This window comes from Pelodiscus sinensis, chromosome 24 (assembly GCF_052426305.1).
Source record: "Pelodiscus sinensis isolate ZL-2025 chromosome 24, ASM5242630v1, whole genome shotgun sequence".
In the NCBI taxonomy this organism is placed as follows: Eukaryota; Metazoa; Chordata; order Testudines; family Trionychidae; genus Pelodiscus; species Pelodiscus sinensis.
Genome location: NC_143075.1, coordinates 19,287,183 through 19,312,724, shown reverse-complemented (window position 1 = coordinate 19,312,724; position 25,542 = coordinate 19,287,183). Strand labels below are relative to the sequence as shown.

The window sequence follows — 25,542 nt, the reverse complement described above, 5'->3', positions numbered from 1 at the left end:
ATTTTAGTTAGAAAGAGAGATGGGTGAGGGGTCTTGGGTTTTCTAATGGACTTGCGGTCTCTGTTCAGGCTAGAAAAAGAACAGGTGCAAGAATGGTCTTTCTCGTGGCATTCCTGGTCCCAATAGAATTTTAAAGAACGTTTGGTTCGGGTTTTTGGCTGAGGCTTGGAATGAGGGGAGATTTGTTCTTCTTTTCTCTACCAGATCACTCATCCCTACTCTTAATCTGTTTGCTCATCTAACTTCAGGCGCCTGTCTGTCTAGTCCCCCCATCTAAGCATCTACAGTCCCATCACCATGCTGTCCTCTCTGTGTCACAGAGTAGATCACTGGCTTTAGCTCTGCTTTCATAGGCCACAGAGCACAACAAGCAGAGTATGGGGTCAAAGCCACAAACAGTCTCCTGGCAGTCACACAAATAGTGAAGGAACGGGGACGTGATGCTACAGACCTGGGCAGCCACCCTTGTTTAATTCAGCCAGCTGACTCAGAAGTGAGCACAAACCGGTCGCGCACGCCATTAGACCCTGGCAGCATCTTGGCACCTTTTGGCCAGGCTTCAGGCCAAGGCAAAGCTCAAGTTGTTGTCAGCATGTGGACATCGTCCTATACTGGCAAATGTAGGGACGTGTGTTAACTCAGTGTCGCCAAGACGAAGGGGAAGTTTCACAGCGGCTCCCCGTAACCCCTGCGTTCAGCCTAGCTTTGTACCCCACAGTGTGATTAGGCAGCTTCAGGGTAGTTGTCAGAGCCTGTTCTTTTTTCCCAGAGGCCCTGTCTTGCATTCCAACATCTAAGCTTTCAGCCCCAGGCAAAGGTTCTTCCAGTCACAAAGAAAAGCTGTCCAAAGATGAGCTAAATGAAAACTTGATGCAGTGAGGTCTGCCAGAATCTGCACCAGTCTGGCACAAAGGTTCTGGCACATGTAACTTGCCTCTTGTCAACTCAGTTGGGCGTGTTAACTCTGGAACCTAGTGATGTAATTTTAAAATGTATTGACAATGTCAAATATTTTCCTGCTGATCCAAACATCCATGAAGGAAGAGAGGGGATCATTTTACAAAGCTCTGTGCAGTCTTCTGGGAGTGACTTTTTTTTAGGCATCATGAGAGTTGAATCCGCTCTCTGCCTCAATTCCCCATCAGCAAAATAGAGATCATAGGTCTTTCTTTCTCTTGCCATCCTTTGCCTGTCTTGTCTATTTAGACTGAAAGCTCTTTGGGGGAGAGACTGTCTCTTACTATGTGTGTGTACAGTGCCTAGCGTAATGGGGTCTGTAGGGCATTTCCGTAAAATAAATAATTTAGGGGAGAGATGGCCCTTTTGATCCTTGTGAGGATAAAACACTCACCTCATAAAAGCAAATATTGAATAGATGTAGTATGAGTGGTGTGTTGTATTGAGAACATGGACATGTTCTCTGCACCAAGCAGATTCCTGTGGGTTTGGACTGGCTGGAGCCACGGCTTTCTTCATGCCAACACCAGTGTTCCCTGTAAGCGGCATGTTTGGGCGGCCACCAAGGGTGCCATCCAGCAGATTGGCAGAGCACCCTCAGTGTCCACAGGCAGCAGCGTGTGTTTCCATTAGTGGTGCACACCCACACATGCCTTGGTGCACGTAATACAATTTATATCACACACAGGTGGAAAAACTTAGCGGGAACACTGTCCAAGACCCATAGTGGGGACTCCCATCCTGACTGGAGTATTGAAGATGCTGGGAGCACCCTAAGCATCAGGGCTCCCTCCCCTGGCCAGATTGTGCAGCGCTGTCAGGCCTCTGCAGGGTTCCTCTGAAGCCCCTTGTACTGGCCGCCACCAAAGAGAGGATACTGGGCTTGATGGGCCCCAGTCTCATCTGAGCTGGTGATGCCTCGTCTCAGGGCCCTGAGGCTGAGGACAAAAGCAAACACTCACTGGCCCATTTAGTTGAGCAGCATTTTTGGGTTGTCTTGCCCCCCCCCACTAGCTCTGCCCCCCTTCGTCCTCCTCTCTTCCCCCTCCTCTGCTCCCGCCCCCTCCTGCTCCACCCCAAGCTTCTTTCCAGGCTGCTCAGGGTTTTAATATTCAAGCCGCACCTTCCACATGAGCAGCGCTGAAGAGTTGACGTGTCGGAGTTTATTGATATCACATTGGGCAGCACAGGGCTGTCAGCAGCACATTCAGTCGCTAACGGCCCCCTAAGGTGCCGGCTCTGGCAGCTCTAAAGGAATCTGCACAAAAACGCCTTTTCGTTTTGTCCAAGGTGAGACAATGCGACCGGGGCTCTGCACCAGATGACAGGGCTGATAAAGGGCCCGGCAGCGCAGGGATATCTTGCTTTCTTTTTGCTCCTTCATTCAATCCTTCTTTCTGTCACTTTCATTCTCTCCTCCCGTTACTTTTCTTTCTTCTCTTTCTTCTCCCAGCCGGGCTGAGAGGAGAGCAGCAAAGACAGGCAGAAGGGTTCAATTGCAGGCGAATGTCACAGTCCTGCTTCTCAAGGCGTTTCTGACGGCCGCGGAGGTGCCGTTGGCCAGCGTGAGGAGGGATTCTTGAGGGCACCCTCTGCCTGGTGTCTGGCTAGTGGCTCCCAGGGTCTCTGCACTCACCCTGCCTTTGCTTTTTCCAATGCGGGAGGATAGTTCCAGAGGGAAGAAGAGGCAGAAAGGGGAGGGGGCCAACCATACCGCAGAGAGAGTGAGGGAGAGAGAAAGGGAGGTGACAAAAAAGCAGAGAGGGAGGGAAAGAGAAGGGGAGAAAGCAGAGAGGTAAAAAAAATGCAGAGGAAGAGGGAAAAATATAGAGGGGCAAAGGAAAGGGAAGGTAGCGAAAGAAAGACAGACGGACGAATGTGTGTTGTCAACATGTGCTGCGTTGCTTTGCCGTCCAGTGGCCCTGAGCACAGAAGGGACAAACTAGAACCAAAGAAAACCCCTGCACTCCACTCTGCTTACCCCACCTTGCTTCAGCCTGGATAATTGGCACCAGGCCTCCGGCAGCAGGAGGAACCTGCTTCTCCCGTGGTGTTAACTGGTCTCATGTTTCCTGGCTGGTTCTCCAGGAGTGGAAAAGGTTTCCACTGGCGCATCTTTGCTGTGAGAGCTTTGTCCTGAAAGGTCTGAGCTATCCTTCCGGGGAGGCCCAGGGCTGGCATAGCAGGGAGCAGCGGGACAGGCATGAGGGGCGTTGGCAGAGCTGCAGTGAGGGCTCCGGACTGACCCAGAATGGGGTGTTGCAGGTCAGGACGGAGGTGTGAGGGCAGAGCTGAGTGGGGAGCCCAGGATGGGAAGAGGGAAGCTGCATTCAGGACTGAGGTGCACTGGAAGAGCTTTCGGAGAGCCCGAGACTGGCCTAGCAGGGGGACGATGTAAGTCAAGTCTGAGGTAAATCCACAGAGTGACAGTGGGCCCAGGACTGGAAGAGCCCAAGTGAGGCGCATTGGACGATCGGTTTGCATGCGTCACGTGGCATAGCGGGGTGTTGACAGCTTGGGGTGGGGCCCGGCAGCTCGGAGGGAGGGGTCCAAGACTGGAATAGCAGGGGTGCTGCACGTCGGGACTGAGGTTGCTGTCAGGATAGGGGGAGGAGCTTGGAGCTGGAGCAGCAGCCTGGCTGGAGTCAGGGCTGAGGTGAGTGGCCAGGCTTTATGAGCCAGGGATGGGAATGGGTCAGAAGGCTGCTGATCACCTCCTGAGCCCCAGTGATTAGGAAGGAGTGGGGGGTAGGGGAAGGTTCTCTGATATATCCATGTGGGGTGGGACATAGGGACTCAGAGGCCGAACAAGCCCCCTCTGAATTGTTTCCTCTGCTATTATCTTGGACCATGGGGATGGTGAGGAGAGTCGGTAATGGTGCTTTGCACTTAAACCTCCCCTTTCCTCTGCATCATGATCGTTATTTAGCTAGCTCAGAATGTATGTTACACACACACTCCCCAATCCCAAGGGGAGAGGCAGTGTGGCCTACTGGTCTGGGCCTTGGGAGATGTGAGATTTATTCCCTGTTGTGTACCCCAGGGCAAGCCAAGGCTGATCCTCTTCATCCCCTCCCGCCCCTTGGCTCCGTAGAGCACAAGCGCTTTGGGCCGCTTTGGATGTAGATGTAGCAGTGCCCAGAAAAATGGAGGTCCTCATCTTGGTTGAGGTCTCCAGAGGCCTGCCGTTCCAATATATCCCCCAGTGCTTTTGCAAATGCTGCTCAGTAAAGCACCCGTGAGGCTAGGTGGGGCGTTATCATCCCCTTTTCATACATGGGTTGGGGAAACTGAGGCACAGACTGAGCTTTTTAGGCCAACCTTTTCAAACTGGGGTGCTGGCAGCAAGGCCTTTAGATCCATAATGAAGGCCTCTAAATATGAGCAACCTGCTTTTCAACTGCAGCTCCGACTGCCTTCAGCCTGGCTTCTGGGCACTCCCGTCTCTGAAAACCAGGCCAGTCCTATTCAGGTGCCTAACAACAGATGTGGGGGCTCAGCGTTAAGCACCTGAGTTCGACAACCTCAGCCTACGTGACTTGTTCCAGGTCTCACTGTGGGTCAGTGGCAGGAGCCAGGAACAGAATCCTGAGAGCCAGGAGGGGGCTCAAGAGATGATCTCCCGTTACATTTTTTTTCCTCTTGTGTTTACGGTGGGGAACTTCTAGTGCAGCCAAGATTTCCCCACATCCATGAAATTCCAGAGCGACTTTGTCAAGCAGGCCTCTGGAAAGTCCCTTCCCCCATACGGTGTCTGGGCAAAACCTCCAGTTTTTGCCACACGGGCATGTATGCATTTGTGTGTTCAGATGAATACGTGTGCATACAGCAGGGATGGCAACACATACATGTGGGATGTTTGCATACGTGAGCTTTGCATGTGTGTTTTGAGGCCTGCCTGATGTCTTGTGTGCACTACATTTTAGTTTTCCAAGGCTAAGCCTATAATTTGTCTTTCTTTTGCAAAGGGCAGTGAGTAAATTGATGGCACCGGATAAATATTTTTTTTAAATGATGGGGATATTGCATTGATATTAGAGAAAAATTCTAAGCCACATAATGCTGATTTAGCCAATACATCAACGTTTAGGGTTAAGCAGGTCTCAGAGAATCTGGGTTTGGGCCCATTTCCAATTGTGGTGTCACAATACAGCATCGTGCAGCTATAATACAACCTCACGATGTTCTGGCCTGATTTTTGACCGAAAGGATAAATAGTTTGCACTCTTCCTGAGCCTCTCCGCTGCAGCTTTCTGCTGCCTGCTTCACTGCCAATCCATTGAGTGTCTTCCCATTGATTTGGGGGCGGCTGTATTTGGCCCTGAGCTATGCCTGCTTCTTTCTAACCCAAGAGCAGGCCCAGGGAAGCTAATACCAATCAGCTATCTTCACACAAAGGCCCCTGCTTGAGAGTGGTGCCCTCCACCGAACAATAATGCAATGGGGCTGCCTGGAAAAGCAAAGGGTAAAAGTGTCAGACGTTTTGAGTCCTGTCCCATGGCAAGGGACACTGTGCCAGCACCCAGCCAGGCCTCAAATTGTGACTCGGAGTCCCCATTTAGACTCTGCTCCCTCTAGCTTCGGGGAAGAAAGCAGAACAGCTGTGTCTAGACTGGCAAGTTTTTCCGCAAAAGCAACTGAACATCTGTGTCTAAACTGGCAAGTGTTTCCGCAAAAAGCTTTTGCGGAAAAACTTGCCAGCTGTCTACACTGGCCACTTGAATTTCCGCAAAAGCACTGACGATCTCATGTAAGATTGTCAGTGCTTTTGCGGAAATACTATTCTGCTCCCGTTTGGGCAAAAGTCGTTTTCCGAAAGACTTTTGCGCAAAAGGGCCAGTGTAGACAGCAGAGATTTCTTTTCCACAAAAAAGCCCCGATCGCAAAAATGGCGATCGGGGCTTTTTTGCGGAAAAGTGCGTCTAGATTGGCCACGGACGCTTTTCCGCAAAAAGTGCTTTTGCGGAAAAGTGTCCTGCCAATCTAGATGCGCTTTTCCGAAAATGCTTTTAATGGAAAACTTTTCCGTTAAAAGCATTTCCGGAAAATCATGCCAGTGTAGACGTAGCCAACCAGTTTACTTCTGCCACTGCATCAGCTTGCCTGTCCTGGCAGGTGCTTTGGGGAAGTGGCTCCCAGGCTCCTTCTACTCCCCCTCCCCACCTGGCAATCTGGAAAGGAGAGTCGTGGCTCACCGATATGCACAGACTGGGGTGCAGATAGCCTGTGCAGGGAGTTGTGGGTACGCTCTATCCTCAGAGTCCCCTGTGTGGGCACCTCACAATAAGCCCATCTAGATGCACCTGCTGTGAAGGAGTAAAGGTGTCAGAGCATCATTTCGTCTCTCCTCATTGTTGACGGCTTCCAACGACCCTAAAAGAAAACCACCTGGTTCTTTCCAGCTCGCCAACCATGAGCCAAAGCTAATCAGCGTGGATCCCAGAAAGAGCAGGAAAGATCACACTTTGGGGCCGGGGAGCAGGGCCATAGGCAGCTGCTTTGACATGTGTATCTGTGCTGGCCAATCCCTTGTCCGACACATGCTGTAGTCAACTCACCAGGTCAGTCTAGTCCCTTGTGTTACTCCAGCATCTCCCTGGGTAGTGATGCTAGAGAGGCAATGATCACATCTTCTGTCCCCAGCGCTCCTGAGATTAAACACATTGTACAATGCCTAGCACAATAGGGCCCTGGTGCGCAACTCCATTGGGCTGCCAGGCACTACCCTGGTACAGATAACAATAATTAATGAGACAAACTTTGGACCCATTTGGAGCTGACCAAAAATATCAAGGCAACACTGTAACGGGCGGGCTGGGGATGTTGTGTTTTGTGTTTGGTATGATGATTTTTGCAGGAAATGCCTCTTGTTTTCAGCCACCTCTAGTCCCAGTCAACTCAAGTGCAGAACATCGATTTGAGGCGGGCCAGGGTCTTGGCCCAGTATAACAAATAAAACAAGTAAAAGGACGTTCTTTTTCACACAGCGCACAGTCAACCTGTGGAACTCCTTGCCTGAGGAGGTTGTGAAGGCTAGGACTATAACAGGGTTTTAAAAAGAGCTAGATAAATTCATGGAGGTGAAGTCCTTTAATGGCTATTAGAGGCTAGGGACACCATTCCTTACCCATCCCAGCTGTTTGTCAGAGGGTGGAGCTGGATGGTAGGAGAGAGTTTGCTTGATCATTCCCTGTTCTATTCACTCCCTCTGGGGCACCTGGTATTGGCCACTGTTGGCAGACAGGATACTGGGCTGGATGGACCTTTGGTCTGACCCAGTCTGGCCATTCTTATGTTCTTATGACTAAGGCTGCAGCTGCAGTTAGACAGAGGCCACTTTCGGCCATGATATGGGGTCTGATTTATGCTGCACTCTTTGGAATGGGGACAGAAGGCTGCAGGAGCCCACTCAGGACCCAAATACCTTTGACAATCTGTGCCTTAGAGATGCCGATGCCGCCAATCCTGCTGCGGGTGGCAGGGAGCAAAGGGAGCACAGAAGGTGCAGACAAAACCATGGGGTCCCTATGCGTCCCACCAATCTCCAGTGGATGCTTCAGCTCCTTGGAGCAGGGTCTCCCTGAGCCTGGGAACCAGATGTGGGTTGGAATTTCCCACTGCTACCGAGGACCATGCGTTGTGCCTCGTGGACCAGGAGGCTTTTCCCGAGTCTGGCCATCTTTTCAAAATCAAAGGCAGGGGCACTGCAATGCCCTCCTCTCCATGTCCTACTCAGGTCCCCCTCCCTTGTTGCAGAAGGGCTGTGAGCGTGGGCCATCTGTGTCCAGTTCTCTTTGGCCACCCTTCAAGAGAGCATCGGAGGTGCAGACCCGCCGCTGGTGTTACATTGGCACAGCTCCATTGAGTGCGCCAGAGCTGCCCTGGTTTGCACCAGCTGAGGAAGTAGCCCAGAGGCTTGTCCTATGTGTGTGGAAAATTCAGAGAGGGAGCTAAGGAGGTGGAGCTGGCCAAGGAAGGGAATGTGAAGGGAACCCTCCAGATGAAACAGATCAGGCCCCTCCCGCTCGCTGGCCTCCATCCTCCCTTGCAAACTCCCTTTGCTGCCCAATTTTGGGAGCCCTATGGAGTGGAAATGCTGCAGCTGCCGAGGCACCAAGCGGAGGAGCGGGCGAGTCCCCTCGGTCTCTCGCACGCTGGTTCCCGTGCCTGCCACAAGCAGGCCGCTATGAATATTGAAGCGAAAAAGGCCTTTTATGGACTTCACAGATGTGCTGAGGAGTGGGGAAGGGCCCCTTTACCTCGGGGTGCTTTAAAAGGCCAAACAAAAGCCAGAAGAAAAGGGGGGGGGGGAGGCGAGAACGAGAAAAAAGTTGAAAGAAAAGAAAAGCGACTGGAGTTGATGGATATTCCATCTGTTTATGCTCAGGCTAGTGCAGGGAATTGACAAAGGCTGTCGGCAGCAGAGTCTCCCTCCCTCTCTCTTCTCCCCACTCCCTCCCTGCCATCTCTCTCCAAATGCTCTGGATGCTTTGGCCTTGTTCGCCACTTGCACGTCACAGAATCCGTTTTCTTTACTGTGGGCCTTTCTGTGGGCACTTCAGCTGCTTGCCAAGCGGGGCCTTCCAGTGGCCCTGATGTTTTTGATTTGGTTTGCCTTCAGAGCAGTTCATGCCGCGGGGGCAGATCCCCAGGGGTGCCGCTCGGTGGACGTGCCAGGATTGACCCAGATGTATGCCCGCGGAGGAGGCGGATGGCTTGGTGCAAGTCAATGTTCAGGGGAAGCGTTAGGAAGCCTCCTTCTGCATTGCCTTGCATCCCCTTGGCACCTCTGAGGCGCCAACACGTAACTGGCAAAGGTCTCCGAATTAATCCTGATCAGTCCAGGAATGTGCACGGGACCTGGAGAATTAGCCAAATCATAGCTCATGTAGCGGACTTTCTGTGTATTTCCAAGGCAATGGAACCAGGCTAGGTGGATGGCTAGGTAGAGGAGAGCGTATGTGATAGACAAAGAGACTGGTTTGGGGGGGGATGGGGGCAGGACTCCAAAGGGCAGATTCTTGGCCTTCACTCAATTCCAGCCCTAGTAGCAGTGAAAACTCTTGCTGACGGAGGAGCTCCCTAGTTCTTCCCCAACGAGCATCTCTCCAACCTGGAGGCCTGGGTGGTCCTGCTGATGGTCTGGTTCCTGTTTTCCATCCTGCATGTCATGCCCTGCTCCATTCCTGCAAGGCCTGTTGCTTCACAGTCCACCCTGCACAACAGCATGGGGGTCCTGAATGCACAGCAGGGGTTGTGACATTGTGCAGTTGCCTGAGCAATGTGCTTTCCTTGCACATCATGCCATCGTGTATTGGCCTCATCCGGTGGTGCTCTGCTGGGAAAATTCTACCCTGGCCAGCCCCTAGGGCAGAACCAATGTGTGTCTGCAACTTCAGCCACTCGCTGCCACGTTGTAGAATCCAGCACCCAGGACACCCTGTGCCACACTTCCGCTGGCTCTTATTGTCTTATGGAACTCATCTCCTTTGTGCTGAGACCCAAAACGCACAGCGTTGGGCTGTGGTTTAGTTTAGACTGAGAAAGTGCTTGTATCTAAAGTAGGTACTAATATCACCCCCACACACCCACACACCATGCCATAGCATCTGATTGCATCACAATCTTTGTAATGTATTTGTCATCACTCCTTAGAGGTCTGGATTTCCTCTTATTACTGATGGGGAGTTGGGTCACAGAGTGACTAAGTGACTTGCCCAAGGCCACACAGATGTCTGTGGCAGAGCAAGGAATAGCTCTCCTAAGATCTGCCATCGCCAAAATCCCAAACTAGTGCCTTATCCACTCTACCTCCCTCCCTCTCCTTCACTGACAGTCGTGTGAACATGTCAGGCCAAAGTGCCAAAGGAAATACCCCCCAAATTGACCTTTGGTCTGAGCCCCTAATTCGATTGCAAAGTGGGACCTGAGCACTAGTGGAAGTGGGGCAGTTTTGCCATGTTTTTAATCTGAACCCGTTTCACTTTGAACCTTCAGCTTCATCATTTCACGTTTAAACTTCAGTGTGAATGCAGAGGGCTCAAAATTGGGAAAGAGACTCACATCACTTGCCGCTGATCTGAATCTCTGAGCATTACACTGCTCTCGCTGCACTTAGGTTTGCTGCCTGATGCAACCTTATGATCAAACATGAAGAAGGGAGCTGTGAATGACATTTGATTTTCCATTCACTTCTTTTTCAGGCTATTTCCTCTCCTGCTTTCTCTTCTCACTAGCTTCTCCCCTCTCACGCACCCAGAGACAATCTTGCACCTTCTCAGAAGCCCACGGTGCAGCAAGGGAAATGCCTCCCTGCACCCCATCTTAAGGAGCAACAGCCTCAGTGTTAGTGTTATTGCCAAGTTGTAAAGTCCATAATGGACATTACCTCCATCTGTGGTTTGGTTACAGCTGACCAGTTCAGTGCCTGAATAAAAAAAAAAAATCCCTCATCTCCTAAGGCCCCATACTAATGCTTTGCTGAACACTGCAGTCCCCAGCTGAGCTGTAAATGATTTTTTCATTTTCCTAGCCCTGCTACCCAGTCTGCTTGGTATTCAAGGGCACCCCACCAATACGCACTAGCACTCGGCTTGGACCGCATTACTTGATTAAAACGCATATCAACTATTATGTGATTCAGTTTTCTGCTACTGCTTCACACTGCAGCCCCTAAACTATGTTAAACTGTAATACAACCAAGGTGGGGCGGGGGAGGGCTACAGGAGACAGAGGAGTTTACAGGTTGGGGAGAATGACGAATCCAAGCTATATTGGATGGGCTGGTTATTTTTTCTTTGTGGCGGTGGTGGGAGCTGCATCTGGAGTTGGAATAGCTCTGTGGTTGTCTTTGAAACACACCTGCCACTAAATAGGTAGGGAGAGGGCGGAAGGGTTATTCTGCAGAAATCCTTCATATTTCGGGCTCAACACTTCATCCCTCTCAAAGAGAGAGGGGGGGATTTTTATCTTCACGTTTAAAAAAAATCTCCTGGAAAATATAATTGTTTTGTGCTTGCGATGCCGCGGCCGCTCTCCTTAACTCACTTTTTAGATGGTCTTGTTTGCATTTTGATGGATTTTGTTTGCTTTCCGCCTGTCCCTGCTCCAGAGAGAAAGGCAGAGACTCTATTCCCAGGGCTGCTCAGCTCTTGCTCAGAGAGAGCCATCCACTGTGCTCAGAAAAGGGGTATCTCTGCAAATTAAAAAATGCATCTTGCTGTTCTGTGTTTATCCCCCGAATTGCTCCCATCTCCAATTGGGGAATCAAAGCAGGGATTTTATGACCCACCTTGCCACCTGGCATCCATGCCCTGTTCTTTCTGCATCCTCCTCCAACCCTATCGGTATTGATTCTGCCTTCTAGACAGCAACTCTGCGACAGATGCAGCCGGCCGAATAGAAACCCCCTTGCTCTCCTGCGGCAGTCTTGGCCGTTGTATAAAAACTTGTCTGGGTCAGTAAACTAAACAGATGTGGGCTGCACCAAAGGCCATTCTTAACCTGGACAGACTCGTTTTCCTGCAAAAAAAGAATAACTAGCCTGCAGGGCAAACAAAGCCAGTCTTTGGATGTCCATGCGAACCTGTGGGTGGCAGTTCGGTGTGTTCGTACATTAGGGTTTTATATTGTCACCCATGCCGGAGTGTCTGAGTGTCATCCAAAGTCTTTTTCAGGAGGTAGGGGGAGGAGAAAGCAAGATGGTCCCAGAGCCAGAGAGCCGGGCTGTAGTCCATTCAAGCCAGTAAACGCCAATTCAGAAGGAGGGTGCAGAAAGAGAGGAGGAATGCAGCCGAGAGAGGGGGAGTCTTTCTATTGCAGAGCCAGACTGTGATGCCCGTGTTCCCACTGAGTGGGGCCTTACCTCATGTGTAGCCCCATTGATTCAGCAGCGTGGAAGGTGCCGCTCACCATGAAAAATGTGGTCACAGTCTGGTCATGGGCATGTGCCATCGGGTCCTCATCAGAACTTAAACCACTCAGTGAGCAGGGGCAGCAGGTTTGTAGAAATTTTGGTGGTGCCCAAAATGCCCAGATCCCATCACTCCACCGCCCCCGATTCCCTCCCCCACCTGCCTAAGGCTCTGGGAGGAAGTTTGGGTTAGGGAGGGTGAAAACTCTGGGTGGGACCAGGGGAAAGCCCCAGCCCCAAACTTTGATGCAGCAGGATCTCCAGGCCAGGAATGTTCCTGGTGCCTGGGCACCACCAGCCCATATAACTTGCCATCTATGCCAGTGAGCCTTTTCCTGGAACACTTTGCTGCACGGTGCCAGCATGGCCCCTGCTACTGAGACAGAATCGTTATGTGAGGACACGGCGTCCTCTCACCACGGGAGCTCGCCCTTGGGTCCCCAACCAGACACTGAGGCCCCAGCATGGTGCCCTTTAATTGCCCTGTGAAGGTGGGAAGAGCACACGGCCCAAACTCAACGGCTTCAGGGCGGAGCTTGGGAGTGGGTGGCGGAGTCCCCCACACGCTTGCCCAGGTACGGCTCCAGGCAGTTGCCTGCGAGGGCCACTCTGTGGGTTGGAGCTGGAGGACGGGGTGGGGGGGGGGAGTCTTCAAAGTGGGTGAACGGCGCCCTCTTTTGTGCTGTTGATTTGAGGCTTCCCAAAGCCGTATTGAGTAGGCACCACAGCCCCTTTGGTGAAGTCTTCCTGGGATGCCCCAGCTTCTCCCAGGACTTCAGAGTCGTTTGGGATACAGCCCCTTTTATGCCACGACTTACCGTCCGCTGACAGTGCCCTGACTGGCTCTGGCAGGCCCTGCCAGCCTTGTTCCCTTCCAGAACCGTTCCCTCTCTCTTCCACTGGGTCACTTTTTAAGAGGGTGCCGGTGGAGGCGAAAGACAGAGGAAATGGAGTTAAAGGAGAGCAGGTGACCGAGGGAGATGGGAGATACTGAAGGAGAAAACATGCAGGCCCTCCCTTCCCTGCTGCCAAAATCCGATTTCCACTATAATGAATGCGTCTTCATGTCCGATCCTGTCTGCGAATCCTTCCAGAAAGCGCCGAGTGCTTTGAGATGAGGCAGCGGGCCCTTATAGAGCATCGAGGGTTCAGTCTGAGCCTGGAGGGGCTCGCTGTGGCCGATTCCACCTAATCCTGTTGATTAATTTAACTCCAAGGCTAAGAGGCTCCCAGAAGGAATGGAGGGGGAAGGGCTGAGAAGAGACAGGAGAAGTCTGCCCCTTAATTATTGAGGGTTTTTCTTCTCTCCCCCGTCGCCCCGCCGTCATCTCTATTCCAATCGCAACCCTTTCAAACTCCCTCAAACTCTCTCTGCTCAGCTCCTCCTAATTACACGCCCCACCTCAGCTGGCATCGTTACCCAGGAATGCGCATTCGTGGGCCATAATTTACACATTTTCTCATGGTAGACTGGATTGTAAAACCAGCTCCCCCACCCCTCCAGCCCTCTCTTGTCTGTCAGACCCGCTCCCCGAGGCACCAAACACACCTGCACGTGCTGCTTTGACCATACACCCTTCACCTCAGAGGAGGAGCCATCTTGTTTTATCCCATGCACCCTCCCATCCTCAGATCAAACACGGGGCTTGAAGCGGAGCACGCAAATCTCCAGTTAGCCCCTCCTCACCTTCTTTTCTCCCTCCTCCTGGGAGGATGTGATGGTGTCAGGCTGTTATTGGGATAGTGAAAGTTGACACGCCAGTTGGGGGTAGGCCGTAAGTCCCGCTCTGAATGCCCCCAGCATTGGGACAGTTTGGATCCGGTTCAAGTTTTGCCGTGTGGGCTCATTTCTACTAGCCGCTTTGATTTACTGAGCCCGTATCAGCATAGCTCCCCTGATTTCAACGGATCTGTAGTGACTGACGCCGGCTGCGGTTCTGGTCCATTCCTATCTTTATACGTGATTCCATATTACAGCCATGCCCTCTGGCTCCAGTTGAGAGCAGGGCCCATTGTGCGAGGTGCTGTACACAAACAGAACATCAGCCCTTCTCCAAGGGGGGAAACTTATGGAGTGTTGCAAACTTTGCCAATTTTTCAAGTTGGCAAACTTCCTCCTGTGCTGGAAACCCACATTTGTTGCTTGTTTCCAAGGGTGATTCAATTAAAGAAAAGAAAAATGTTTTTTCTAGCCCCAGGGCAGCTGTGCTGTGAATTGGAGATAGAATCACCCCTCAAGAACTAGACCCAAACCAGAGTGTGCAGAGGGGTTGCTTTTTCATCACAATTCTCCCTCTCCCCTGTCTGTGCCATTTTTCAGTTCTCTTCTTTCTTTTCACATGCAAACCCTAGGCATCTTTGTGTGGTTGAAAGCAAGTGAGCTCATCTCTCCTCTTTAGCAGGGCTGATGTGTGACTCACCCAAGAGGTGCTGCCTGATTTTTTTCATGACCTTGCCTTTCGGGTACTCTCTTCCTTCCGCACAAGTGTGACACACAGTACTCCTCAGTCGCAATTCTCATGACTGTTTTCTGTGCTGTGGTCGCACCGGGAGGCCCTAGCCCCATTGCACTCAGTGCTGAACAAACGTATCACAAAGAGACAGCCCCACACCAATGTGTTTACAGCTAAAGTGGGGTTTGCCACCCTCTCACTCCAGTAGCAACATTACACCCCCACTTTGCACACCGTTCCTTAGGTGCAAGTGATTACACCTGGTGTAAGGAGGGTGAAAATCAGGCACAGAGGCTGTGTCTAGACTGCATCCCTTTTTCGTAAAAGGGATGCAAATTAGACACATCGCAATTGCAAATGAAGTGGGGATTTAAATCTCCCCCGCTTCATTAGCATAAAAATGGCTGCCGCTTTTTTCCGGCTCGGAGCTTTGCTGGAAAAAAGCGCCAGTCTAGACGCAGATCTTTCGGAAAATAAAGCCTTTTCCAAAAGATCCCTTATCCCTCATTTTAAGGCTTTATTTTCCGAAAGATCCGTGTCTAGACTGGCAAAGCTCCAAGCCGGAAAAAAGCGGCAGCCATTTTTATGCTAATTAAACGGGGGGGATTTTAATCCCCGCTTCATTTGCAATTGCGATATGTCTAATTTGCATCCCTTTTACGAAAAAGGGATGCAGTCTAGACACAGCCATAGAGTTTATATTTGAGGCCTTGTCTACATGGAAATGTCCCCCTTTAACTCAACTGCAAAAGCAGCACAAAAGCCCTAGTATGGATGCAATTATATCTATATAACAATGACAAGGGGGATCCAGTGGCTATAGTGTACTTAGATTTCCAGAAAGGCTTTGACAAGGTCTCTCACCAAAGGCTCTTAAGTAAAGTTTGTTTTCATAGGATAAGAGGGAAGGTCCTCTCATGGATTGATAACTGGTTAAAAGACAGGAAATAAAGGTAGGAATAAATGGTCAGTTTTCAGAGTGGAGAGAGGTAACGAGTGGAGTCCCCAAGGGTCTGTCCTGGGACCCATCCTATTCAACTTGGCTACGTCTAGACTGACGTGATTTTCTGGAAATGCTTTAAATGGAAAAGTTTTCCATTAAAAGCATTTTCGGAACAGACCGTCTAGATTGGCACGGACACATTTCCACAAAAGCACTTTTTGCCGAAAAGCGTCCGTGCCAATCTAGACGCGCTTTTCCACAAAAAAGCCCCGATCGCCATTTTCATGATCGGGGATTTTTTGCGGAAAACAAATCTGAGCTGTCTACACTGGCCCTTTTGTGCAAAAGTTTTGCGCAAAAGGACTTTTGCCCGAACGGGAGCAGCATAGTATTTCCACAAAAACACTGACAATCTTACATGAGATCATCAGTGCTTTTGCAGAAATTCAAGCAGCCAGTGTAGACAGCTGGCAAGTTTTTCAGGAAAAGCGGCTGATTTTCCAGAAAAACTGGCCAGTCTAGACACAGCCCTTATGTATAAAAGGGGTAAGCAGCGAGGTGGCAAAATTTGCAGATGATACCAAATTGCTCAAGATAGTTAAGACCAAAGCAGACTGTGAAGAACTTCATAAAGATCTCACCAGACTAAGTGATTGAGCAACAAAATGGCAAATGAAATTTAATGTTGATACAATATGATGGGGACTAATTTAGCTACAACTACTCAAGAGCGAGATCTTGGAGTCACTGTGGATAGTTCTCTGAAAATATCCACTCAGTGTGCAGCAGCAGGCAAAAAAGCAGACAGAATGTTAGGAATTATTAAAAAAGGGATAGAGAATAAGACAGAGAATATCTTATTGCCTCTATAGAAAACCATGGTACGCCCATATCTTTAATATTGTGTACAGATACGGTTGCCTCATCTCATAAAAGATATATTGACATTAGAAAAGGTTCAGAAAAGGGCAATAAAAATGATTAGGGGTTTGGAATGGGTCCCAAATGAAGAGAGATTAAAAAGACTGGGACTTTTCATCTTTGAAAAGAGGAGACTAAGGGGGGATATGGTAGAGGTCTATAAAATCATGACTGTGGAGAAAGTGAATAAGGAAAAGTTATTTTCTTGTTCCCATAATATAAGAACTAGGGGTCGCCAAATGAAAATTAATAGGCAGCAGGTTTAAAACAAACAAAAGGAAGTTTTTCTTCACTCAGTGCTCAGTCAACCTGTGGAACTCCTTGCTACAGAATGTTGTGAAGACTAGGACTTTAACAGGGTTCAAGAAAGAGCTAGACAGATTCATGGAGGTTAGGTCCATCAATGGCTATTAGCCAGGATGGGTAGGAATGGTGTCCCTAGCCTCTGTCTGTAAATGGGTGACAGGGGAGGGATCACGTGATGATTACCAGTTGTGATCCCTCCCTCTGGGGCACCTGGCACTGGCCACTGTCGACAGACAGGATACTTGGCTAGATGGACCTTTCTTATGTATGTCTCAGAAGGGTAGCCAGATTAGTCTGTAGCTTTAAAAACCGAGTGGTCCTGTAGCACCTTAGAGACTAATAAAAAATGTTATATAGTATTGTGAGCTTTTGTGGGCAACCCACTTCTTCAGGTGAGCAGAGTGGAGTGAAAAGCAGGAACCCTCACAATTTACAGCAGAAAAAGAAGCTGGGGGTAGTGGAGGGAACCTGTCAGTTGTAGTACTGGTGCTAATAAAGCTAATTATATATTTCTTTAACCATTCTTAGACCTCTATTGCTTATTCCTATAAGGGAAGAGGAGTAAATTAGAAGGCTATGTCTACACTGGGCCACTTATTCCGGAAAAGCAGCTAGAAGATTTTACAATCTACTGTAAAATTGTCAGTGTTTTTCCGGAAAAACTATGCTGCTCCCGTTCGGGCAAAAGTCCTTTTCCGGAAAAACTGTTCCGGAAAAGGGCCAGTGTAGACAGCACAGTAGTCTTTTCCGCAAAAAAGCCCCGATCGCGAAAATGACGATTGGGGCTTTTTTCCGGAAAAGTGCGTCTACATTGGCCACGGACACTTTTCCGGAAAAAGTGCTTTTCCGGAAAAGCATCCTGCCAATGTAGACGCGCTTTTTCCGGAAATACTTATAATGAAAAACTGTTCCGTTTTAAGCATTTCCGGAAAAGGGTGCCAATGTAGACGTAGCCGAACAGTATAAGGCATCTTTGTCATAGTGTAACTGTATCTAAACATGAAGATTAAAAAGCCCCTCAGAGGTGGAACTGACGTATTTATACCAATACAAAGTCTGGGGCCCTAATTAAATGATGCTTCTCAAAACTATCAAATACCTCGGGTTCCACCTGTTTTGAGGAACAGGTTGGCATGCCCTTGTCAGGGATGATCTAGGTATCCGCAGGTGCTGCACAGCAAAGTGGGGTGGCCTGGATGACCTTTGGAGGTCCCTTCTAGCCCTACATTTCAATGAGAATCAAGCTGGGTATTTTACCCGGTTTCTTTTTCTAGCCAGGACCCACCTCCAAAGCGGCCTGTGTTGTACTGTTTTGCTGCTTCTGCTTCCTCTCCTGGCTGGAGCCCCGTTGTTCAGCGGTGCCCAGAGAAGAACAGTAATAAACAGGAGAGGCGAGGAAGGCATCCAAATGTTTTCAAACAGGAAAAAAAAAATCCGTTCAAGTTTAGCTGGAGGCTCCCGGTGGTGGAGGGGAGGCCATTATGTGTGTGTTATACGCAGGTCGTGGTTATTCCTGTGGCTTTGTTAACCTTTTGTTCGTGAACTTTGCTGAGAATAATAGCCGTGGGTCTTCCCCCGGCCCAGGCTCCCCCTGACTAGGAAAAGACCTGTTAGAGCATTGAGGCCATTTTATGTCGTTACGGGAGATCATCCCCTTGATAATAGAGGATGCATTGGCTGAGACTGCACTCAATCTTAGCCAGAAGGCTGGCCGCATTATTTAATAAAACAGTGCCTGACAGTGGCAGCTGCATCCTGCTAAGACCAGCTGGTTCCAGACATGCCCTGGGATTTCTCTTGCTCCCTTGTTGTTCCGTACGGGCTTGTGGTTGAAACACAGGACTTGGCATCAGGAGTTGTGTTCCCAGCTCGGCGGTGTGAACACAAGCCAGTCGCTTCCACCCTCCACGCCCCGTTGGTTAGCTAGCGCCGCGTGGGAATGATCAGACGGGCAGTACTAGGGAAGGCCACTGTCTCATGGCAGTTCCTTTAGAATAGTGGCTCTGACTTTCTCCCATCTGGCACTTCAGGCGGGTAGAGGGCCGGCCAGCTGCAAGGGACCGTGTGGGTACGGCAAGCTGAGTGTCATGACAACTGGCAATTTCTTGCCAGGCTTCTTGTGAGGTATTTTAACCTGCCAATTTGCAGATGTTTAAAGAAGTCTGGCTCCATCCCATGGCAGACCACCATGGAAAATATGCACTAGGGACACGATGGAGAGCCAAAGGGGTGGGGGAGATGATGCTTATCTGAGGTTTGAGTGTCTCTCTTGGTCTATTTCCCGTACCCCTATACCAGTGGATAATATTTGGGGTTGCAGCAGGGCTGTACGGATTAGTGGCAGGTATTCTGGCAGTAATTCCACATAGCTAGATGAATTGGATGTGCTGTCCATAGAGAGTGCAGCATTCCCCCTAGCTCGACAAAGGAGTCGGGTGTATTGTTCATAGATATTCTAGCACCTCTCCTAGGTAGACAGGCGAGGTGGATGAAAATACGATTGTTTATTGTTAAGGTAACAGACAAGCTCTCTCAAACAGATCACAGATAAATGTCTGTCTGTGAGCGTGTCTGTCTTTCTGTCCGTCTGTTCAAGAACTCCTCCGAAATGAACAACAGGTAGTCCCGTAGCACCAACTAACAAAAAAATATAGACAGTGTCATGCGCTTTCGTGGGCAAAACCCACTTCTCCTAAGGGCTTGGACCACCACATTTGGTAAGCCGTGTCCTCTTCTCATAACTCAAAGCAAGGTCAGGGTTTGGTTGGGCCAGGACAATGGGAGGTGCCTGGAATGGGATTGCTTCTCAGAAAACAATACAGAAGAGAGACAGAAAACAATGCTCTTTCACTGCCTAGTGAGTCTAATGGCCAACAAGTCCCTCCCAGCCAATAGCACAGTCCATCTGAAACTCCATGTAATTACTGCACAATGAAAAGAGAAGCTCTATGTAGCTGTTCCTTATGCAACAGCCGTTCTGCGTATGTAGTTGTCTATGCACCCCAACATATTCAGGTGCAGAGCGAAATAATGTTCCATTTGATTCATTCGCCTTCACAACTCTCTGTGGTGTATGGAGGACTGTGTTGCAATTGCAAGCGATCACAGGGTATGGGGGAGCTTCCTGGCCCAGACTGCAGGTCTTAGGAAAGCATGTGAGCAGAGTAAGTCCGGAAGGATGCAGTGTACAGCAAAGCGGGGAGAATTGTGCCTTGCTGCCGTAAGGTGCTTCTACCCTGCACCATAGCTCGAAAGAAGATACGTCATTTTAGATACACAAATGGCACATCTCATTTCAAAATAGCTTATTTCGTCATTTGGCACTGTCTACACTGCACCAAATTTCAAAATAACCCACTCTTCCGAAATGTCCCTTATTCCTCGTGGAATGAGGTTTGCAGGGACGTCAGAACAGCAAGCCCGTTATATTTCGAAATAACGGGCTTGCTCTGAAGATGCGGGATAGCTATTTTGGGATACTCCGGTATCCTGAAATAGTGTTGCAGAGGAGATGTAGCCTTAGAAAGCAGCCTGCTTTCTCTCTCTCTCTCTTTTGGGTTACTGTGTATTGTTGTGGAGTCTAGGAACAAAAGAAATGTCCCTCTGACCTTTTCCAGCAAGAATGTTTTACATTTTCTTTAATCTAACTTCTTTGGTGGAATGCTGTGGACAGAACTCAATCAAGCACCCTCTCATTACCAGAGAAAGCCTTCCAAACTTACCCCTGTGCTAACCTTTATTATTGAAATTTATTCCCATCAAGAAAGCCAACCAATGACAGTGACAGTAGCTTGTGAAATATATAATTATATTTATGCCAATGAATTAATAGTATGTTAATGGATTCCAGATGTGCTTGCACACAGACTGGATCTACAGAGCCCAGATGTGCTGGCCAGAATTGTCCAGGGCCCAGCTGTGTCTGTTGCACCATTTAAGAATTTAGAGAGTTTCCTGAAAGGCAGGCAATGACGCTGACTGTGTACCAGATTTGTACTGCTATCATGATTCTAAAGGCTTCAAAAAATATTGGCCCAGTGCAGGTCTTAATGAGGTCAACAGCAGAACTGTTGTTGATTTTATTGGACCCACAATTTGGCCCAATGGGAATAACACATGTGAGATATCAAAAATGGGAGGACACTTGGAAAAGGATCTAGGGGTCATAGTGGATCACAAGCTAAATATGAGTCAACAGTGTAACCCTGCTGCAAAAAAACAAACATCATTCTGGGGTGTACTAGCAGGTGTGTTGTTAGCAAGATACAAGGAGTAATTCTTCCACTCTACACCATGCTGATACGGCCGCAGTTGGAGTGTTGTGTCCAGTTCTGGGCACCACATTTCAGGAAAGATGTAGACAAATTGGGAAGTCCAAAGGAGAACAACAATTACTAAAGGTCTAGAAAACATGACCTATGAGGAAAGATTGAAAAAAATTAGTTTTGTTTAGTCTGGAGAAGAGATGACTGGGGTAGACATTTTCAAGTATAGAAAAGGTTGTTACAAAGAGAAAAAATTGTTCTTTAACCTCTGAGGATGGGACAAGAAGCAATGGGCTTAAATTGCAGCAAGGGAGGTGTAAGTTGGACATTAGGAAAAACTTCCTAGCGCTCAGGGTGGTTAAGCATTGGAATAAATTGCCCCAGGTGGTTGTGGAATTTCATCACTGGAGCTATTAAAGAGGAGGTTAGACAGACACCTGCAGGGATGGTCTTGAGATCAGTGTTTCTCAAGCTTTTTTTGTATAAGGTACCCATCTTTAAAAAAAACCTATAAGTAACCCCAGTACCTACAGTTTTAAGACACACACCATTTTTTTTTACATAAGAACATAAGAATAGCCACACTGGGTCAGACCAAAGGTCCATCCATCCCAGTACCCTGTCTGCTGACAGTGGCCAATGCCAGGTGTCCCAGAGGGAGTGAACCGAACAGGTAATAATCCAGAGATCTCTCTCTTGACATCCATCTCCATCCTCATACAAACAGAGGCTAGGGACACTATTCCTTACCCATCCTGGCTAATAGCCATTTATGGACTTAACCTCCATGAATTTATCTAGTTCTTTTTTAAACCCTGTTTAGTCCTAGCCTTCACAACCTCCTCAGGCAAGGAGTTCCACAGATTGACTGTGCGCTGTGTGAAGAAGAACTTCCTTTTATTTGTTTTAAACCTGCTGCCCATTAGTTTTGTTTGGTGGTCCTATATTATGGGAACAAGTAAATAACTTTTCCTTATTCACTTTCTCCACACCACTCATGATTTTATAGACCTCTATCATATCCCCCTTAGTCTCCTCTTTTCCAAGCTGAAAAGTCCCAGTCTCTTTAATCTCTCCTCATATGGGATCCGTTCCAAACCCCTCATCATTTTCGCTGCCCTTCTCTGAATCTTTTCTAATGCCGGTGTATCTTTTTTTAGATGAATTTTTCTACCACTGCAACACATTGGTTTAAACAACTTAATCGTAGCCAAGCGTGTGATGAAATTTTTGGATGTAAAATGTACAAAAATAATAAAGCGCTGTAAAACTTAAAACAAAATTCAATTTTCTCCAAATTTCAGTTGTGTTGATGTACCTCCCCAACTTCTCTTGAGTACCCCTAAGGGTACTCATACCACTGGTTGAGAAGCACTGATCTAGATAATACTTAGCCCTGTCATGAGTGCAGGGGACTGGCTGGGAAGACCTTTTGAGGTCCCTTTCAGGCCTCTGTGTCTATTGGTGGCCCACGGAAGGAAACAGAGGTTGGGTTACAAGCAGTGATTCCCACAGCTCTGAGAACATGCGCTCACTACAACTACACCAGAGCCCATAGCGATCCTGGTCCAGGTTAACTCAAACAGACGTGGTCCATCGTGCCTGCATCTAACAGCTCAATTCAGACACTCCTCCCATAGAACCAAGAAATGAAAGCATCCTGCATTGCAGCATGCTGGATCCAATGGCATGTTTAACCTGCTCGTTATAAATAATTGGCCCCCATTGGGACATTTGCCTCATGCTCCACAGGCCGCCCGCACTGTTCAGCAGCTGTTGAGAACCACAGCTGGGATTCCTGGTCCTGGAAGGAAAAAAAAAAAAGAGGTTTTGGTGGAAAGTTCTGATCATCACATAAGAACATAATGGAGAAAGGGGCCAGATTCCTCCCTGAGACAGCTCTGTTGACTTAGATTGATTTGCCCTAAATACTTTCCTCTTGGATTTAATCATAGCTGATAAAGGTTTGGCCTAATAGCAGCAGATTGGGGTTGTGTGTGAACTATGCACCGAAACAGATTATGGTCCTGATTCTGCTCCCAGCTCCATTGGTGTGAATTGGGAGTAACACCATTGAAGTCAGTGGAGTTAAAATGCTGCAAGGAACATCAGAATCAGGCCCCCTGTAGGTTATGCATTAAACTAATATGCATTTAACTAATATGCATTTAAGGATAAACCACTGTATTAATGAGAGACAGAGGAAGAGAAACAGACAGCTCAGCTCTCTTGTGGCACTGAGATCTAACACTTTATGTCATGCTCTCTGATCTGCTTCCATGCTGACCAAAGGCCTATACCACCAAAGCTGGAGTTGTCACTCACCTTCCCAAACAGAGACACAGGATACAGGCCTAGATGAAGCATCAGGACCTGCACCAGAGGTGGCACTTAACCTGCCGCAGGGGCGCAGAGCATCTGTCAAAACAAGTTTTGCACTGAATGGCCTCAAGGAATCACTAAAGCGTGATGCACTCTAGCATCTTTCTCCCAGTAACGTTCACTGGGCCTCATTTTTACACTGGTGTAACTTTGTGGACATCAGTTGAGTTACTCCTCATTGGCACTTGTGTACATGAGACCAGAATCAGGCCCACTAATAATAATAATTTGGACTCTTAGTCCAAATAAATTTTTCTTTCTTTCTTTCTTTCTTTCTTTCTTTCTTTCTTTCTTTCTTTCTTTCTTTCTTTCTTTCTTTCTTTCTTTCTTTCTTTCTTTCTGACAGGTCTTAACAGGAGACCTCTGAATAGGAGTAGGAAACTGACTTAACAGAGAGTGCAGGAATGTAGAGAGCTATCACTCATTTCCAAACATCTCACAGGGAGATTTTTCCTGTTAAGATGCTCTTAGCCACTTAAAAATACTACTTTATGGACTCATCATCATAACTCCCTCAAAGCAGGGTCTAAAGGATGTCCTATATGCAGAAATCAGGGAGTCAAATGCTACCTTTGAGGATGAGCTATGGGGGCAACGTCTCTGGTTTTTCTCATGACTTTGGTACCAGTAAAAGACGCTGGATTGCCAGTTCTGGAGAACAATTTCCCTTCATTTACTCCTGGGGCAGGTGGAATAAGGGAGCAGCAGTGAAATCTTCCTCGATACTGCCACCAGACAGGGGCACCATGCCAAGCAGAAGAGAGGCCCCTCTAGGGTTGACCCTGGGTGGTCCACCCAGCTCTCGCTCTTTCTGCAGAGATGGCCAACAGCAAGCATCTGTTGTGGTGGGTTTGAGGGAAAGAGGGTGCTTGTTTACAAGGAACTGAAATGAGACCCCCTAAACTCAAGTCACAAAGGGCCACCAAACAGCCACCAGCCAATAACAGCTACCAACTCGGGTTGGATTTCAGCTGGTGCTGCAGAGACCAGGATGTTTTACAAACATTATTGATCCCAGCTATCTGTTTCAGCCCCAGGGACTCTCTTATCTCCAGAGTTTGGTAGGATTTCCTCCATCCTAGCATCCCTGTCTTAATACACTAAGGAGCTGTTTCACAGCAGTGTAAACTGTCTGTACTCAGGCTGCAACCTGAGTTCTGGGACCCTCCTAGACCCCAGGCCCTAGCCCAAGACCGAATGTCTACACCACAATTAAATATCCCTTTAACCTGAGTCCCATGAGTCAACTATTACAGGCCTATCCCGGTGTCTAATTGTGTAGACATACTCATTGTGGTCTCATATTGGTGCTTGGTCCTCTGCCCTGCATTTAAAGCCCTTGCTTAGTCTACAGAGAATGAACGTTCAGTCACTGAGAGGTGCGGTTTCCATCAGCATGAAGTCAGCAGCTCTGTGTCCTCCAAGCAGGCCAGGTCTAGACCTGGGCTGGAAACTCTTTTGCTTTTGAGATTTTGTGTTTGTTTCCTTGCTCTGAAACAGAACAAAAAGTTCACAAATTCTTACAAACCGATCATCCAAAAAATATGATGATAATAATTGAACTGGGTCCATTTTGATGTGTTGATGATGATTCGGTGTTTCCTTTCAATTCTGACTTTTTTTTTTTTAACTTTGAACCTTTTTTTAAAAAAAATAGAAACATTACAAAATGAAAAATAGTTCTGAACTCAACGATGAAATATTTTGTTTCGAAATATACCAAAATGGGATATTTCTACCATTTTTCCCAACCAAATTTTGAATCAGAAGATTCATCCAAATGGATCCTTTCCCACAAACTGTTTTGGTTTCCAACAAATCAGTATTTTCCTGACAAAAACGTTTTGTCAGAACGTCCCTGACCAGTTCTATCCAGAATTAGAAGTTGACTGGACACTGCCACTGTAGACTACAGCTAATTTTGATTGTGAGGTGGGTAGGAGGTCAGACTAGCTGAACTGATGGTCTCATCTGGCCTTAAATTCTATGACTAACTTGTATTCCCTTTCCCTTCCTGTAGTTGTTTAATTCTTAGTTCTACATCCAATTCCCCTTTGGCTTTTCCACCATTTAAGCCTCAATTCTTCCCTCTTTCCATCACCAGGTAACAGGCTGGATGAAGGCTCAGATGTTGAGTCTGAACCGGACCTACCCTTGAAGCGCAAGCAGCGCCGGAGCCGGACCACCTTCACGGCCGAGCAGCTGGAGGAGTTGGAGAAGGCCTTTGAGAGAACCCATTACCCAGATATCTACACACGAGAGGAGCTAGCCCAAAGGACCAAGCTCACAGAAGCCCGAGTACAGGTAAGGACAAGAGTCGGAAATGGCTGAATCCTGGGATAATAGAACATCCAGAGAACTCTCTAGGCCCACTGACAAGGAGAAGGGGCCGCTTCCATTTAT

General features: G+C 48.4%; 1 protein-coding gene across 7 annotated transcripts in view; it reads left to right on the top strand.

Annotated features, from left to right (window-relative positions):
• PAX7 (paired box 7) overlaps positions 1-25,542 on the top strand; it is a 178,141-nt gene that overhangs the window by 50,604 nt on the left and 101,995 nt on the right. For all 7 annotated transcript variants that reach the window (XM_075906838.2, XM_075906840.2, XM_075906837.2 and 4 more), the window contains exon 5: positions 25,244-25,443. In XM_075906838.2, coding sequence (XP_075762953.1) covers positions 25,244-25,443 — 200 coding nt within the window. The remainder of the gene's footprint in view (positions 1-25,243; positions 25,444-25,542) is intronic.